This window comes from Pyrus communis, chromosome 16 (genome assembly GCF_041283825.1).
Source record: "Pyrus communis isolate YQ-2024b chromosome 16, ASM4128382v1, whole genome shotgun sequence".
Classification (NCBI taxonomy): domain Eukaryota; kingdom Viridiplantae; phylum Streptophyta; class Magnoliopsida; order Rosales; family Rosaceae; genus Pyrus; species Pyrus communis.
This window is the reverse complement of record NC_142580.1, coordinates 7,024,365-7,040,226: the sequence shown is the minus strand read 5'-3', so window position 1 is coordinate 7,040,226 and position 15,862 is coordinate 7,024,365. Positions and strand designations below refer to the sequence as shown.

The following is a 15,862-nucleotide window of genomic DNA, read 5'->3' as shown; positions in this document are numbered from 1 at the left end:
CCCTTACATTTCTTACATACTTATAACAGCCAATCTTGTTCAAAGGAAATGGGGAAAAACTCTACCATTCTGCTCCCGTGTATGTTTTGTGTTGTTCAAGACAGAAGTTCTTTACTTTCTGGCTTGTGTTCATATCCCAATTATTGCTGTATATTGTTCTAAATTCCGATAACCCCTTTTCTGTGCTTTCTGTTTTCCATTTTATTTCTTATTTTTGAATTAGATTGGTCTTTTTATGCAATTTTTTCTTGTCCTGTTGAGATAAACACATTGTATGTATTACCAATCTTGATTGAATAGCTTAAATGAGAATCACAACAATCCTTGCAATATTACAGTCTGAAACCCATGATTTGCAAGCTGCTTAATGTTTTACTTTTTCTAACCTGCAGTGCATGGTAGTAATAAGAAAACAATCTTAGAACTTATTTATTTGCAATTACAGTTGTCTAAAAATTCTAGACTCTTCTGCCGGTACAGGGTTAATTCTTAAAATACTGTCTCTTTAGCTGAATTACTAAACTTATTCTTCTGGATGATCTATTAGGTCTTTCCGCGCTACTAGCTCTCGCGCCTTTCTCCTTTATGTCCCTCCCCGTAGGACATGGCAATTGGCAAATCAGACATAATTCAGGGAGACTGTGGACCAGAAACCGTTGACACCACTGAAGCTGTTTCATCTCTAAGATGAGAAACAAGGCCAGGTCGAGCAAACATCTTTTGTCTGTGTACCTTCTTGCCTTCCTTTATAAAGGAAATTCCTTGAGGGGCTGAGTTTACACTGTTTGGTCCCAATTGCTGAAGGCCTAGTGAAAGCCTTCTGTTTAGAGGCATGGCGTTGCTAAAACCTCCGTTCAAAGTCCTGCTTGAAGTTCGCCTTGTACTGGTGCTTGGCCTGGTTATGAACAGATTTTCTTGCTCAACTACTACTTGGCTTTGGACCTTCTTCACTTCCTGTGAGGGAAAACTTGCCTCATCACGTTGGTAAGTAATACATAGGCCAATAGACCATTATTGAATGAGAAATTATTCTATCGAGTTACATGCAAATATCTAGGAGGTCTAACTGGAAAACTGCAAACATAAAACAGTTTCTGCAGTCTGATAAACCTTTAATTGCATTGTCAAATAAAACTAACCCGTTGTCTTTGCTTATCCTCCTCCTTTTCCTGCCTTAGCACATTATACTCTTCCAACATTTCTAGGAGTGGTACCTGCATGACATGTTTTCCCTGAAATTGTAGATGACTTGGACTACCAGTCTACCAGAGAGAGAAAGCATGGAAAATTTTGAAGACAAATAAATACAGTGTAAAGATGGAAGCTACTGTGATATTCCGCGGAAGTACAAAACTTAAGACATTCATAGAACCCTGGGACACGTAGGTCCATAATTTCTTGTCATCCTTAAAGACTTAAACCATATTACATCCAGCTTTTGTATCTTCTTATCAGATCGATTAATGTGTATGTGGCTATTTTTCAGTAATATTCATGAAACAAGAGGTTGCATTTAACATATTTATATGCATTCAACTAACGTTTGAGGTCCACTGAACCAAGCGACTAAGAAATTTTTTTATGTTTGAGTGGAGAAAAAGTCTAACAAAAACACCAATCTCTTGATTCAGGTTCTGAAATTTCAATTTATTCCTTGTTCTGAGTGATTTTCCTTTGATTGTGGAAATTTGTTGAACACAAACTTCTCTACTCTAGTTTCAATACAGTATAGCATATTGTATGTATGGCATAGCAATTCTTTACGTACCTCATCATACAAGAAAGTTTTCTTTCTTTCTTCTTCCCAACTCTTAGTATTTGTTATTAGCAAATCCACCAAAGCTGCATTTTATGATATTGTGAGAAAACTTATCTGTATTGGATCTCAGTAACGGTGTGATGCAAAAACATGGCACATACATTAAAGATTTCCGTTCTTCTTTGATTGATATCTAGGGAGAAACTGCAACTCATCTGGCTAAGATATTCTTATTAGCGCTACGTATGGCATCAAAGTTTAGTGTTTGTATGTAAACTTTGATTGGACCTATTACATATGACAATCCTGCTTCTGTTGTATGTGAATGCGTATAGCTAACAAACAGTTTTTGGATTTACCTGGGATTTTGTTGACTAATACTCGGGCACGTTCTGCACGTCTCAGGTTCTTGTGTGCACCTCTGCTGACTGAGTACCGGTTCTCGTCCTAAAAGAGGTGCCCTTCATTAGTAAAACCGAAGTCTATGTGTGTACATATAAAGGTACGAGCCTACTATAAATGAAGATCCATATACTGACTCTACTGTATTCTTCCAACCAACGCTCCTCGTCACGTGCTAGCATCCACTTCTCCACCTTTTCCATGATAGTCATTCTGCTAGAAGCTTCTTCTTTTGCTCTTGATATCTGTTGATCCAAGCTCATTAGGAGATCTGCATGGTCAATCTCCCCTGTTGTACATCAAGTTAAGTTTACAGTCTACTTTATCCATAAAACAAAGTAAATCATCTTATTTCTTACGAAAGAAATGAAAATCACTGAGTCACACCAGAGTTGATGAGGTTAATAAGATTATCAATCTCTGATTGCAAAGGAATTTCCATGTGTGATTTATTGCATATCTCCTTGAGCTCATTCTGTTTCTTGAAAAATAGTTCTTTCATCTTGCTTGCTTTTAAGTGATCCAGTCTCTTGACTTCAGCTTCGGCCTTTTAAAACGAATTTGAATGATGTTATTACTCTTTTCCAATACAACGAATTACCATCAAAATTTATACTTGCCTGTTGTATTATATTTAGGGTCAGGCTTCCTGGATCTGATACTTCTGCCGATGAGAGTGATAATAAGCCAGTGACATGGGAAAACGATTGACGATCCTTATAGGGTGTGTCCATGAGATCCCATAAGTTCGTCAATGCTTTGCCAAGATAGTGAAGCTGAAAAAATATATACATAAAGATATGATACTGATGCTTTATCTGACAAGTGAGATTGTATCTTGAAAATCCCAGAAGAATAGAGTTGTATATTGAAATGGAAAAATATGCGAAATTAGGAAAAATGAGAGAAGTTGAAATACCAAAACCATGGAATTTATGCTTGAGTTTACCATAACTTAGGCTACTTAGTCAGTTCTATGAATTTCTTTCTGTAATTATATCTCTGCACAACTAAGATATATTTAGTGAGAACTGGTACAACTGCGTAGGTAATTGTCACCTTTTCGAGTCGCTTTTGCTTTTCTTCCTCTAGGGATTCAACTGTGCTGTTAAGTTTAGCCAAAATATTGTTGCTTATGTTTTTGGCCAACCCACATAATTCATTCAAGCTTGGATGAACCTTGGTGATAACCATTGAGGCTTCTGTTCCTAATATCAAAGACAAATTGTGGACTGCATCTATATATTTTTCGACTCTCATGAGCCTTTCATTCTGCAAGACAAACCAAAGAAGGAGATTTGAACTTATCATGTAGAAGGACATAGTATTCGTTGTCCATGAAACAATTTCTGAACTACATTATGGTACCTTCTCGTTGTGGAGTGTTTGTAGCTCTGTCTGACACTCCTCTAGTTTCTTCAACGAAAGATCATTCTCATTCACCACGATATTTGATGATAAGTCTCCGTACTCTGACTGACCTGCTATTTCTGCAGAAATTTTCTGAATTTGCCCTTGTACTGCTCGAAACTTATTCACCCTATCTTTTTTCCTCAATCTCATCTCCCTCAATGCCGGCGTGAGTGAATCCAGCTGCTCTTTCAGCGTTCCCACCATTTTTTCTGGCTGATGAGATAATAGAATCACCCCAAGAAAGTAAGGATTTCTTATATTTCCTCAAAGTTCACATATGTATATGAGTTCTATATTAATAACATGCATGCAATGTTAATAGTCATACTAATTTTACAGAGTTAACAGGTATTGCTAAATGATGTACCCGTCCAGGGAGAGACGGTTCGCCCAGCGACAGAAGAAGATGGGTAAACTCAGCCTCAGCTTCAGCCAACTCCTGGTGCAAGCGAGCTCTCGAGGTATTTGCAGCATCAACCTTCTTCCTATAAACCTCCAGACATTCTTGCTCTAAATCCAGCAGCACCTTCTCCCTTTCAAACTGATCTTGCCCAACTTCATTCCAAATCATCTGCTTTCATGTAAGTTAAATAAAACAGAAATTTAAAAGTCTCAGAACGAGAATCATTCAAAGGCATTATAGTTAAGGAGCTTCTTCCGATAATGTAGAACGAAATCTTGCCTGCAATTCCTGAAGCAAGTATCCGCACGAAGTTTCCAAAAGCGTGGAGCTTCGCATTCCCATCGGCGTCTGAAACGAACCCATCTGACGTTTTTCCTTGTTTCTCCAGTGATCAGGGCAAACCTGGCATGCAGTGCAGCCAAGTAGAGGCAGTGCGGAAAGAGAAAGAACGTGGGATGTTCCTTGATAAGGCAGATGTGTTACGGTGGACCTCTTTGGGTGTGAGTTTTGCTTAAAAGACAAGTGTGCCAAAAGGTAGGTAATGTCCAAGCTTTGAGTTCAAGGATCTCTGCAGTTTTTTGTTTTTACAACCCTTGAGCCTTTGTGGCTTTTGGTCGGTCTTTCTTTTTTTTCCCTCTTTTATTATTTGAATAAAAACTTGAGGAGAAATTGTTGTAGTTAGGGTTTCTTATTCACAGGTGCACACCTGTTTTTGCACCGCACCGTACCGCACTGACCATGCTTTGACTTAATTCCTAAGCAAACAAGAATGTAGTTCTGCCTTCACTGTTAACTGTTATAGTCTGTTTTCCTTGCTTTTTTTCGGTTCTAATTTGTATTAGTAACATTTGATTAGCAGCATTCCAGGTTGGGCCCTTCATTACTTTATTTGGAAAATCTTCAGTTATGGATTAGCCCATTAACATTTTGATTGATCATTAGCCTTTTTCATTTTTTTTTTTTAACGTGAAGGTAACTCGAACTTAAGACCTTTTCTGATATCTGGGAGAGTGTGCCACAAATTCATTTGAAAATGCTTGTATGGGAATCATTACAACGCACAAGTGTTTTTTTTTGTGTTAGTATGCACATGTGTGTTTAGTTGGTAGAAATCGTTGTTTAGCCCTTCTAGAAACAGTCTTAAACAAACTTTAAGATCCAATTCAAAATGCTTATGTAAAAATCACTTATAAACACTTTCTGTAAGAAAGTTACAAGGTCTTTGAATCAAGGATTATTTTCAATTTTTTCTGCAAAATGTTATCACATATGTTTTTTATTATATGAAAGCGCTCAACCATTCCCAACAAGTCTTAGAGCTTATTTGAATGTGTTTTTAAAATGACTGAAATCGTTTTTGGTGAAAATGTTTTTAGAACCAATATTTACTAAAAATGCAAGTGAATTCTGGAAAATGACTTAAAGTGCTTCCTTGAAGAAGCACATAACTGGTGTTTCAAGTGCTTTTGGAACCTAAAACTATTTTTCCTAAAAGCGCTTTCAATCAGTTTAAAAGTACATCCAAACAAGCTATTAATTGCTAGTTGGTTGTGGTTGATTCATTAATAATCACACTAATAACATTTGTCTCTCTAATAAAATGTAAATGAGAAAATGCAACTTCACTAACCTGCATTAGGTGTGGGATTAAAATCTTAATAAGATGATTAGCACCACACTTAGAGCTAATTAGCAAAATCATAATGTGACAGTCTTTTGGCTTGTAAAGAGGATAAGATACCAAGAGTAGCTGTGGCTGTCACCCAAAGGAGACATAAAGTAGAAATTGAAACCGAGTTCAAGATCTGCCAAGAAGGAAAGAAAAAGAAAAGTTGAGCAACCCAATCTCTCTTCATATTACGCAAACTGGACTTGTCAGCTTTCAACCACGAGAGTTTGGGAAATCAAACTTGAGGAGTATTTTGTTCTACTCCACGGCCACATGAGAATTGGTTTTCTTTGTGGTTGACAAGTAAGAGGGAAAACCTACAAAATAGCACATTACGATCTCTATTCTAGGAAAGAACTTAAATGAAACAGGTCTACAATTATTGTAACGTCGCGGGCCATTTTTATAAGGTCATGTTGAGAGTCTTATACATGACATTGTATTAATGGTTTGGGATGCCACGATGATGATAAACATGTTTTATTTAACTCTTTCTTACTCTGAAGAGATATTACCGTATTATTAAAAATATATCATCATTTGAGACTTTGAGTGTCTCACTGATCATGTACTACAAAAGGAAGTTCAAAAATAAGTATCTATGTTAAATTTTAGGGTATTTTTCAAGTTGGTATTCATTTGGGCTATATGCTAGGAGAAAATGATCATTCAAAAAACGGGGTAGAAGCAAAAGCCCAAATGCTAAGGTCACGTTAAGCCCACCATAAACCATTAGGTTAGTCGGACATATCCCCAGTCGGTGGCCGGTAGCAAATCACAAGCATTTCCCAAATGTAATTAAAACAGAATTTCCTTGTTTCCAAAAAAATAAAAGCAAAAAAAACAAAAAAAAAATTTTAGCACATCGATATTTTTACATTAAGGGGATGAGTGAAGAGAAAACCACCAGACCATAATACTAAATGACAAAAACTTTTTTAAAATCAAAATAAATAAAACCCACATTAATTTTATGTTTAAAATTTGGAATAGAAAATCTCCCAAGATTAAATGAAGTTCATTAAGAAGGCAACCAAGATGATGTTCATAACCATTTTAATTACCACAGATAAAACTGTCTTAATTATTTATTAGAAAACTTCAAAATGAGAGTTGTTTCTTGCTCAGTAAGCTAACAGAGACGCCTGCAGAGGGTGAGTCCATCTCCGATGGAAACAACGGCTAGCTCAACACGGTCATCCGCGGCGAGAAAGCTGTTGAGTTCCAGCAAATGTTTTCTGCCTTTCCTTGCAAATTCTTGCACATTCTCCTCAGGCTCCGCCACTGTCCCAAACCACAATGTGTTATCATAAGCTATGATTCCTCCAACCTTCACAAGCTTCATCAGCAGCTTGTGATATCCCATGTAGGAGTCCTTGTCGGCATCCACAAATGCAAAATCAAAGCTCCCTTCTTCCTCCCCCTGCTTAATTGATTGCACGTTTAATTCTCCAAATCAAATAATATACTAACTACTACTTATTACTTAAGCTAAGTATCGTGATGATATATTACATCCCAAATTCATCATTATTTACTCAGAATCAACATTATATTATTAAACACTCATAGAAGAGGTTTAACATGCTAATTTGAGAGTGCAGATAACATTCTCCATAACAATGTAGCTTTCTCTTTGTTTTAAAGACAAATGCTATTCATATTTACCAATTTGTTACTCGAAATCAGTGTTTTAAAAGACTCGGCTTGGGGCGCGCCTAGGCGGCCTTGGAGACGGGGCTGCACCATTTTTGCCTCTATTTTAAGGGAGTTGGCAAAATACACCCCTAGGCTTCTTGGGGCGCGCCTAGGAGCCTGAGGCATCAATTGGGCGTCCCTTTTTCTTTTTTAAGTTTCAAAAATCTGGAATTTTTTGAGAGTTGTAGAGCTGTTTTGAGTTGCAGGCCATGAACACCAGCGAAGTAGATGAAGAAGATGAAGAAGAAGGCTAGGTTTTTTAGGCTAAGTTGGTGTTTTTATTTATTTTTTTCTTTTTTAATGCTTAAACTGACTCCACTTTGTCACGTTTATTACCCCATTATCTTCACTTTTTTTTAAACTAATCCCACTATAAAGACATTTGTTACCCCACTATCTCTTTTCTCTTCACTTTTTTATTCCTAATATTTATTTTCTCATATACTAGATATATATTAGATAAGCATTGTTTTGTTTTTGTTTTTATTATTTTCCTGAATATTCTCATGATTGGCCGTAGAAAAGAAAACATCATTTTATTTGGATTATTATTTTCTTATTGTTATATTATTCTTCTCTTTTTTTAAGACTACCTATCCCACCCAAATATCATCCAAAACTCTCACATAAATAGCCACTTACTTAAGTAGATGTTTGAAATTGATTAATTTGATTGCTTGATTAAGTCTGGTTATGTGAGTTAAACTTGTCTGTAACTATTATATTTTTATATGTATAAAATATGTATTAAAAAATTAGGTCTCGTGAGGCTTTGACTCACGCTTTAAAGCTTTCGTCTAGGTAAGGCTATCCATCAAACGCCTCACTCATGCCTTCGCCTTTTAAAAATTGCTTGAAATATAGAGACAAACTTAGGTGGGCCAGCTTGACCAGCTTAACGGGCATGCACTCTGGTAAGAGCTCCACTGTATATGGGTTCCTTCCAACCACACACAAGTACAATTTCCAATGCACACAGGCCACCCGGCGTTATAAATTATAATGGCCTAACCTACTTTCTCCCAACATAAATCACAAACATTAACTTACTTTGGTAATGAGATCATTTAGGACCGTGAAGGCATCTGACCGGCAGAAGTTAATCTTATGTTCCACCCCAGCCTTCTGAATAAATGGCAGTCCAACCTCATAGGCTTCTTTATCTACATCGATTGCTGTTATCTGAAATTTGAAAATATTAATCTAGCTGGCCACTACACGTAAAAGGATGAAATTAATCTAACTATTTCGAAGAAAATTTAAAAAACAAAAAACACATGAATAATATTAATAAACGAGTATTACATACTTTGCCATCAGCAGGCAGTGCAAGAGCAGTAGTGAGAAGAGAATAACCAGTGAAGACACCGAGCTCCAACGTCTTCTTCGCATTCATCACCTTCAGAAGCATCGATAGAAGCAGACCTTCATCTACAGGCACATTCATAAGACTCCTGCGTGTTCGAAATGTAATCCTTCAGGCTCAAGTAATTATACATTCATTTATGAAGAAGCGTACAAGAGGATTGGGTGCAAAATGTGGCCTCGTTAAGAGTACTACAAATATCAAACCCTACCAGACCGCATATTTCTCGATGGTGGCCTCCCTTAGTTGCTTCAGTTGCTCGTGTTCTCTTGGAAAGCAGCTTGTTTCAAAGATGTACTGTAATATCAGAAATTAAGGCCGTTAATTGACTGCGTTGTTTGAGGATAAGACCATTAATTAACGCAAAATATAATTAGCACCTTCTGTTTCTTTAGTTTGTAAATATTTCAACAACAACAAAATGCGGACAAGTAAACCTGAATTTCAAGAATTTTTGATACAACGATATATTTACGAATTGCGAACTCGTAATTCCAAACCGTTTTCTTAAAAAAAAAAATAAATAAATGACAAAGGAAATAGTTTAATGCAGAAGATAGACATTTGTGCATCACGCAGCTTCATGAGTTGTAACTGAACGTATAAACAGGGACACTTGTACATCATGCATGATATACTTGTTCATCATGATATATGGCCATCTCATAATTTAAAAAAAAAAAGAAAAAAAAAGAATCTGATTCCCTCATTGAAAAATTTAATAATAAAAAAGCATCTCACTTTTAGCTGAAAAGACTAAAGATTATAAATGTTGATTTTTTTTTTTTTTTTTTCCACGGTACGAGAAATTTTTATTAAAAACAATTAGAACGAAAATGTTGAAAACTCCAATCCGAATCTGAAAGAAAGAAATCTGGAAAACGAGAAAGAACTAGGCAATAACTAGGGATAGAAAATCACTCATATGAAACAGGAGGTCAAGACGGTGGTGTTACAAACTAATCATGGGATACAGTGTAAGAAAATTAAAATGCCTGATAAGTTTGGAAGAACGTCATTATGACGGTCTAGTTTAATATGAATCTCTCTTTTATAAGAAGCGCATATGATCCGTAGAAGCGACGGGTCACATTAGAGAAAAGAAAACGAGAGTGTACCTTGAGAAGTGCTGGGGTTTTGAGGATTATCTTCTCCGGTCTGTCGTCTGCCATGGCTGAGTGAACAACAAAAGGGCAAATGTTTATTTTCTTCAATTTCTAATTTTCTGTGAAATAAGCAGTTGGGTGCATTGTGTGTTTTATATTGGGAATTTGGGAGTAAAGGGGTAGGCGGCAATAACATGGCCTAAAAGGAAAGGTCGTGCCAGACTTTTGGACTGGGCTTCACTTTTTATTTAATAGAAGTGGGCCGTGTGGCTGGTTGGGCTGTTTTACATTTATGGTTCAGTGGAGAATGATTTATATGCAACAGGGTTATTGTTGAACAGTGTTTTGGTTTAACGTTTATGATATAATGTTAGTAAATAAAAGATAATTATTAAGGAGTGTATTGTATATAACGTTCAATGGATTTTCACAGAGTTATGAACATAAAGATTTTGAGGGAGTTTAGTTGCCTTTAATAAGTTCATGTGGATTTGATTTGAATTTTACGTAGATCTTAATGAAGTTTGTAAGATTTTTATCATGAATTTTGGAGCTCTTATTGTATATAAAATTTGATGGACTTCATAGAGTTTTGTTTGACTATCAAATTCAAGCGTATACAATATAATTTTGTGGTATTCAATTAAGATTTTTGTGAGTCTCACATAGATGTATGTGTATTAAAAAATTCGTTGATTTTAAAGGATTTTATAGACTTTGAGTGCTTTTATAATAAATATTTTGTAATTGTGAATCCAATCACCACCCATAAGGTTTTGCTGAATTTTACTTTTCCCAATTCTAATATATTCCACCACTCATCATAATTAATACAATGATTATCTCTGGCTACCACCACCACCACCTTACCATGAGCATCTACGTTACCTCTACTACCAACAATGTCACCTCACCGCCACTACACCACCACAACTACTATCATCTAGCCATGACCATCACCATGACCCTATCACCCCCACCATCACCTTATCAATACCACCACCATCGTACCATAACCTCTTATGATCACTCGCCAATGTCATCACTACCATGACTGCCATCTCTACTACCACCATCTTATATACCTTACCCATCGTCACCACCATCTTTACAACTACCATAACCTTCTACGACTTTCTATGGCCGCCACCCCCACCATGACCACCAGCTTTACCACCATTATCACCACCTCATCAAGACTGTACCCACCCCCACTCCTCCATCACCCCAACATTAGGCTGCAACCACAATCTCACCACCCTTACTCTTATCTCCTTCACCAACGATTAAAGGTGGCAAATCAACTCATTGGGTTGTTAATAGGTACCCCCATCACAGAATAAAATTGAAATATCAATATTTATTAAATGGTCATTAAAAAATTCAAGTCAATACATAAAATTCTATTAAGATAATGGTATTACGAGTGTCTTAATAATATCACATAACAGTGCCTTGTCACCTATACTATTTTATTTGCAGTTACCATCCATCATCATTAGCCATTAATCCATCCAACTTTTCTTCGAAACCGTTCTCCATGTCTACTTTACTCTGTTGATAGGGACCATTGCAACTTGAAAACTTATTGAGGAAGTTGGGTACTTTAATGGAGGAATAACTTAATGGGTACTGATCTGGTTGTGCCATAGTTGGGTTGTGGAATTTAGTGTTAGTGGTACACCAAACCACACACAACAACCCCACCCCCCCCCCCCCAAAAAAAAAAAAACACTAAGATTATCCCAAATAACATCCAGGTGCATCTTCACCACAATTCATCATCTTTGTCCGAACATGAAAATACAACATACTCTAAAAGTCAAATTGACACCACACGAGACATCATCATGTAGTTTAGCGTACCATACATGTTGCTTTCTGCTCCCCATGAATAAAGGCCCGAGCCAACATGCTATGGGCAAAAAATAATCTGAACGTTAAAAAACCGATCGAACCAGCACTGAATATGCAAAATTTCTTTTGTGCTCCATGTATCTATTATCTTGAATTTTTAACCGTTAAATTCTAGTCATCGTATCTTTGACCACAATCTATGTCATACCTCGACCCGGAATGTCCAACTAGACTCCGAATCGAGTTGTGTTGGCCAACACCAGGAAGGTGACGAAGTCATAAAATGTAGTGATGTGGAAAACGTGAGTAAATTTAAACCTATAAGTGACTAAATGCAAGAGTGCGCATGTGAGTGGGATTGAACCCAATTCACACGTAATGTCAGAGCATAAGTACAGTACAGTAAAAGTAAGATAAGAATTATATCATCGAAGGTACTCTCCTATACCAACATTTGCCAATAATCCTCGTCGACACGAAAGCTTGGCCACTAAAACCTGGAGAGGCGAAAAACGAAGATGAGTGGGCCTAAAAATAATAAAATAATTAAAATAGTAATTTTACAAAAATATCTTTTGGATTCGTAGTTTTGTAAAATCTTCGTCGTAACTCTAATTTCAATTTTGCTTGCGCCCACGCGTTCGTAGTGACGAGTACTATGATAATATGCTGAAAATGGTTCATACGTGTTATGATACGACGGCCAACGAAGGTCAATCTTGCCTCTAGGGGCATTTTTATCAATTCACACTTTTAAAATTGATAAAATCGTAAAATTAAGAATGTGTTGTTACAATCTAACAATTAAATATCCGAAGTATAAGAACCTCACAAGCGCCGCCGCCACCACCACCACATATAAATAGAAACTTCAAACTTGTGGTCTCTTTTATTTTCAGCATTTGGTTAACTTTAACGAAACAAAACCCCCTGCTTTTCTCTGTGTTTCCTGTTCGTTGCATTTGTAAGTAAAATGTCAGGTCTAAGAGCCCCTTCTGATTATTCTGAGGAGCCACCTCGTCATCCAAGTCTCCTTGTTAATTCCCAGGTCGGATCATCACATGAATATTAATGTCATTATTTTATTTATCCATTTTCTTGTCTATGTATCTGTTTTGCGTCGTGCAGGAACCTTTTAATGCAGAACCACCACGTGCGGCGTTAATAGAGTCGTACGTGACACCGGTGGATTTGTTCTACAAACGAAACCATGGCCCTATCCCAGTCGTGGATGACATTGAAAGGTTAAAAACATCTTACCATTTTTAGAATAATTTATTTATAATAATTTGGCTTTTTAGCCAAAATAATCCCTGATATTTGTTTAACTTCTCATTTTGGTCCCTAAGATTTGAAATCGATAGAATTGGTCTTTGAGTTTATCCACAATCAATCATTTTGGTTCTTCAACGAAAAATCTCCATAAAATAAGAATAAAATGACAAAAATACCATCAATTTTTGTTAAATCATTTTGGCTATTGTTTATTATATTGAAGGTAATTTTGTCATTTTGATCCTTATTTAACATAATTTTTCACCGAAGGTTCAAAATGATTAATGGTAGACAATCTCAAGGATTACTTCTATTGATTTCAAATCTTAGGGAACAAAATGATGAGTTAGGCAAATCTCATGAACCATTTTGGCAAAAAAGCCTAATAATTTCAAAAAACATAAGCTTGCTAAGTTGACTGTAGCAACGTGCTCTTCTCAAAGCTTGAGTTTGATTCTCACTCTTCGTATTTTAGAATAGATTAGGAGGAGAAAAGACTTCAAACCAATTTTTTCTTTACTTTTTTGTTCAATTTCATGAATCTTCAATTGTCTCCTCCAAAGCAATGTTATACCCCTTTATATTTACTTAATTAGTGTAGTCCTCGTGACGACTCTTAATGTTGGTGAGAAATACTTCGAGAATCGAACTAAAGAGAAAGACGTCAACTGTTAATGTTTGTTGCAACAACAATTGGGTTCAAAGTTTCTTTTGTTCTTCAAAACGGTGTTTTGGGTGTTATTGACTACGGCAATGGAGTTTTTGCGGGCTTGTTTGTGAAGAACCCGTTCATTGACGGCTACAATATATTTGGCGGAGCAGGTATCGATTGTCTATATGCGGTTTGGTGGAGAAACCCTTGGAGATATCAATGGCTGACATTGTGTAAGTACTTATTAGTATATCGGAGGGAGACCTAATCATGATTAGTTAATCTGCTTAAACAATAACATTTCGGTTTTGCGAAAACAGGAATCTGCCGAAGCACATTGTGACAGCCACTCTACAAGTAAGTTTGTTAACTGTGATGCTGAACATTGTATAATTTAGTTACAGCCGCTCGATAGTAATTCGATTTGGTTTGTTTCAAGCTAAGCAGTGTGCAGGTAACAGAAGAACTGCAATGAGCAAAGTGAAAACAGTGAAAGGCGTTGGCTGGGACGTTTCTGCCATTGGAAACGGTAAATTTGCTACTATCTGTCATTAATTTCTTTCACTGTTAAAATGCGAGTGTTTAAACTTCATCGTGTTTGTTTGTCTTATGTCTTCTTTCAGCCGTTTGGGGTGGGGCTAAACTCGCTGATGTTCTCCAACTTGCGGGAATCGCTAAGTTAGCATCAGTTTCCCCGTTGGGAGGAAAGCACGTTGAGTTTGTAAGCGTTGATATGTGCAAGGTGAGCTTCAATTTTTGTGCGACATGTTAATCGCCTTACTCGGGAATGTTTTATATGGTACAATGATTTCTTAAGGAGGAAAAAGGAGGACCCTACAAGGCGTCAATACCGTTGATTCAAGCAACAAACTCGGATGCTGAAGTTTTACTAGCATATGAAATGAATGGAGAGGTAAAGGAATAGCTTGTGTGAAACTCTTTTTGTTTTGGATCAAATTTCTTGAATTGTTCTTATACTATCTGACCATGTTGCTATTTTAAAGCCTCTAAACCGGGATCACGGGTATCCGCTGCGTGTAGTTGTTCCGGGTGTTATAGGTGCGCGTTCTGTCAAATGGCTGAGTTCCATCAACATAATCGAAAACGAATGCCAGGTTGGTTTTCACAAATCCAATTGCGTGGCCTACTCTTTATGCTTGTGACTCCTGAGATGGATGTAATAACTGTGTTTTGTGGTTGAACAGGGATTCTTTATGCAAAGGGACTACAAAATGTTTCCTCCTACTGTGAACTGGGAAAATATCGATTGGTCAACCCGGCGGCCTCAGATGGATTTTCCTGTTCAGGTACTTCTAGATATCAGTAGTCTGCTCCTAGCCTCCTGCTACGACTCTTTTCACGTCGTTACTGCTCAATGCAGCTTCAGTATCTAACTTTACTGATATGATTCTTGATGAAATAATGGATATTGTGTTTGATGGTTTCTGCAGTCTGTAATTTGTTCTTTGGAGGAAGAAAACGCTGTAAAGCCTGGAAAAGTACGTTTTCTGTATACAATTAGTCATTATATTTTGTCACACTGCCCTTCACAATTTACTTCCATGTGATGTAATTATGCACACAAGCGCGTGTTTCTGTGCAGGTAGTAGTTCATGGATATGCCGTGTCTGGAGGTGGGCGGGGGATTGAGCGAGTAGATGTATCGTTTGATGGTGGCAAGACGTGGGTGGAAGCAACCCGATACCAAAAGAGCGGAGCTCCATATGTTGCAGATGATACGAGTAGTGACAAGTGGGGATGGGTGCTTTTTAAGGCTGAGGCGAGTGTCTCTCGCAGCACTGAAATCGTCGCTAAAGCAGTAAGTAACCGTTGCTTGTAATTCGACCAGTTCTCTGCTCATGTTATCTTACACATGAATCTTGTTGAACAGATCGATATAGCTGCAAACGTCCAACCCGAAAATGTGGACGCCATCTGGAACCTGAGAGGAATACTGAACACATCGTGGCATAGGGTTCGAATTCACGTTGAACACACCGATTTGTGATTCTTTTTCGTTCGAATATTTTCTGGTGTACACATTGTACGCTCTTCGAGAGTTGCTCGGTGTTTTAAGGGTAAGCTCTGTATGTAATTCAAGCAACCAGGATTCTTAGCCTACTACAGAACCTGGGGATTTCAGTTGGCACCATATCACTTTGTTTCCAGTTTGACATGTTCGTTCATAAATATGCAATCATTCTCTATAAGATATGTAAGATTCATACTGATTTATTTCCCGAGCGGTGTTTCGAATCATAT

At 37.1% G+C, this 15,862-nt stretch overlaps 3 protein-coding genes across 7 annotated transcripts; 1 reads left to right on the top strand and 2 right to left on the bottom strand.

Annotated features, from left to right (window-relative positions):
- Window positions 1-270: 270 nt before the first annotated feature.
- LOC137730636 (65-kDa microtubule-associated protein 8-like) lies at window positions 271-4,597 on the bottom strand. Of its 3 annotated transcripts, none has more exons than XM_088687109.1 (11): window positions 4,257-4,597; window positions 3,942-4,145; window positions 3,530-3,787; window positions 3,221-3,433; window positions 2,782-2,937; window positions 2,549-2,708; window positions 2,299-2,450; window positions 2,119-2,206; window positions 1,769-1,842; window positions 1,140-1,232; window positions 271-954 (listed from the first exon to the last, which is right to left on the bottom strand). In XM_088687109.1, exons 1-11 carry the CDS (start codon window positions 4,338-4,340, stop codon window positions 631-633), a joined length of 1,806 nt encoding a protein of 601 aa, XP_088543235.1. In that variant the 5' UTR covers window positions 4,341-4,597; the 3' UTR covers window positions 271-630. The 3 variants fall into 3 exon arrangements, with proteins under 3 accessions (XP_088543235.1, XP_088543236.1, XP_068325713.2); XM_088687110.1 differs by having other exon boundaries at window positions 1,140-1,214; window positions 4,257-4,593; XM_068469612.2 differs by having other exon boundaries at window positions 1,140-1,262; window positions 4,257-4,534.
- Window positions 4,598-6,615: 2,018 nt separating this feature from the next.
- LOC137732533 (flavonoid 3',5'-methyltransferase) lies at window positions 6,616-9,975 on the bottom strand. 2 transcript variants are annotated; one of them, XM_068471852.2, is made up of 5 exons: window positions 9,829-9,975; window positions 8,922-9,007; window positions 8,654-8,798; window positions 8,395-8,526; window positions 6,616-7,072 (listed from the first exon to the last, which is right to left on the bottom strand). In XM_068471852.2, exons 1-5 carry the CDS (start codon window positions 9,880-9,882, stop codon window positions 6,779-6,781), a joined length of 711 nt encoding a protein of 236 aa, XP_068327953.2. In that variant the 5' UTR covers window positions 9,883-9,975; the 3' UTR covers window positions 6,616-6,778. The 2 variants fall into 2 exon arrangements, with proteins under 2 accessions (XP_068327953.2, XP_068327955.2); XM_068471854.2 differs by having other exon boundaries at window positions 6,616-7,069.
- A 2,554-nt stretch (window positions 9,976-12,529) lies between these two features.
- Window positions 12,530-15,810, top strand: LOC137731105 (sulfite oxidase). Of its 2 annotated transcripts, none has more exons than XM_068470186.2 (12): window positions 12,530-12,721; window positions 12,802-12,917; window positions 13,771-13,833; window positions 13,921-13,957; window positions 14,048-14,129; window positions 14,224-14,342; window positions 14,418-14,513; window positions 14,605-14,715; window positions 14,806-14,907; window positions 15,052-15,099; window positions 15,204-15,419; window positions 15,492-15,810. In XM_068470186.2, exons 1-12 carry the CDS (start codon window positions 12,647-12,649, stop codon window positions 15,606-15,608), a joined length of 1,182 nt encoding a protein of 393 aa, XP_068326287.2. In that variant the 5' UTR covers window positions 12,530-12,646; the 3' UTR covers window positions 15,609-15,810. The 2 variants fall into 2 exon arrangements, with proteins under 2 accessions (XP_068326287.2, XP_088544051.1); XM_088687925.1 differs by having other exon boundaries at window positions 12,560-12,721; window positions 14,045-14,129.
- Window positions 15,811-15,862: the final 52 nt, after the last annotated feature.

What these genes read in the sequence shown, in the direction of transcription:
- LOC137730636 (XM_068469612.2), bottom strand. Translation starts at nt 4,340, where the DNA reads ATGGGTTCGTTTCAGACGCCGATGGGAATGCGAAGCTCCACGCTTTTG. An exon ending in AAACACTCCACAACGAGAAG is followed by an intron (nt 3,434 to 3,529) that starts GTACCATAATGT and finishes TTTGTCTTGCAG; the next exon opens with AATGAAAGGCTCATGAGAGT. An exon ending in ATTAGTCAACAAAATCCCAG is followed by an intron (nt 1,843 to 2,118) that starts GTAAATCCAAAA and finishes CATAAAATGCAG; the next exon opens with CTTTGGTGGATTTGCTAATA.
- LOC137732533 (XM_068471852.2), bottom strand. Translation starts at nt 9,882, where the DNA reads ATGGCAGACGACAGACCGGAGAAGATAATCCTCAAAACCCCAGCACTT. An exon ending in AAACCCCAGCACTTCTCAAG is followed by an intron (nt 9,008 to 9,828) that starts GTACACTCTCGT and finishes CTGATATTACAG; the next exon opens with TACATCTTTGAAACAAGCTG. An exon ending in CACTGCCTGCTGATGGCAAA is followed by an intron (nt 8,527 to 8,653) that starts GTATGTAATACT and finishes TTCAAATTTCAG; the next exon opens with ATAACAGCAATCGATGTAGA.
- LOC137731105 (XM_088687925.1), top strand. Translation starts at nt 12,647, where the DNA reads ATGTCAGGTCTAAGAGCCCCTTCTGATTATTCTGAGGAGCCACCTCGT. An exon ending in TTGTGACAGCCACTCTACAA is followed by an intron (nt 13,958 to 14,044) that starts GTAAGTTTGTTA and finishes TTTCAAGCTAAG; the next exon opens with CAGTGTGCAGGTAACAGAAG. An exon ending in CATATGAAATGAATGGAGAG is followed by an intron (nt 14,514 to 14,604) that starts GTAAAGGAATAG and finishes GCTATTTTAAAG; the next exon opens with CCTCTAAACCGGGATCACGG.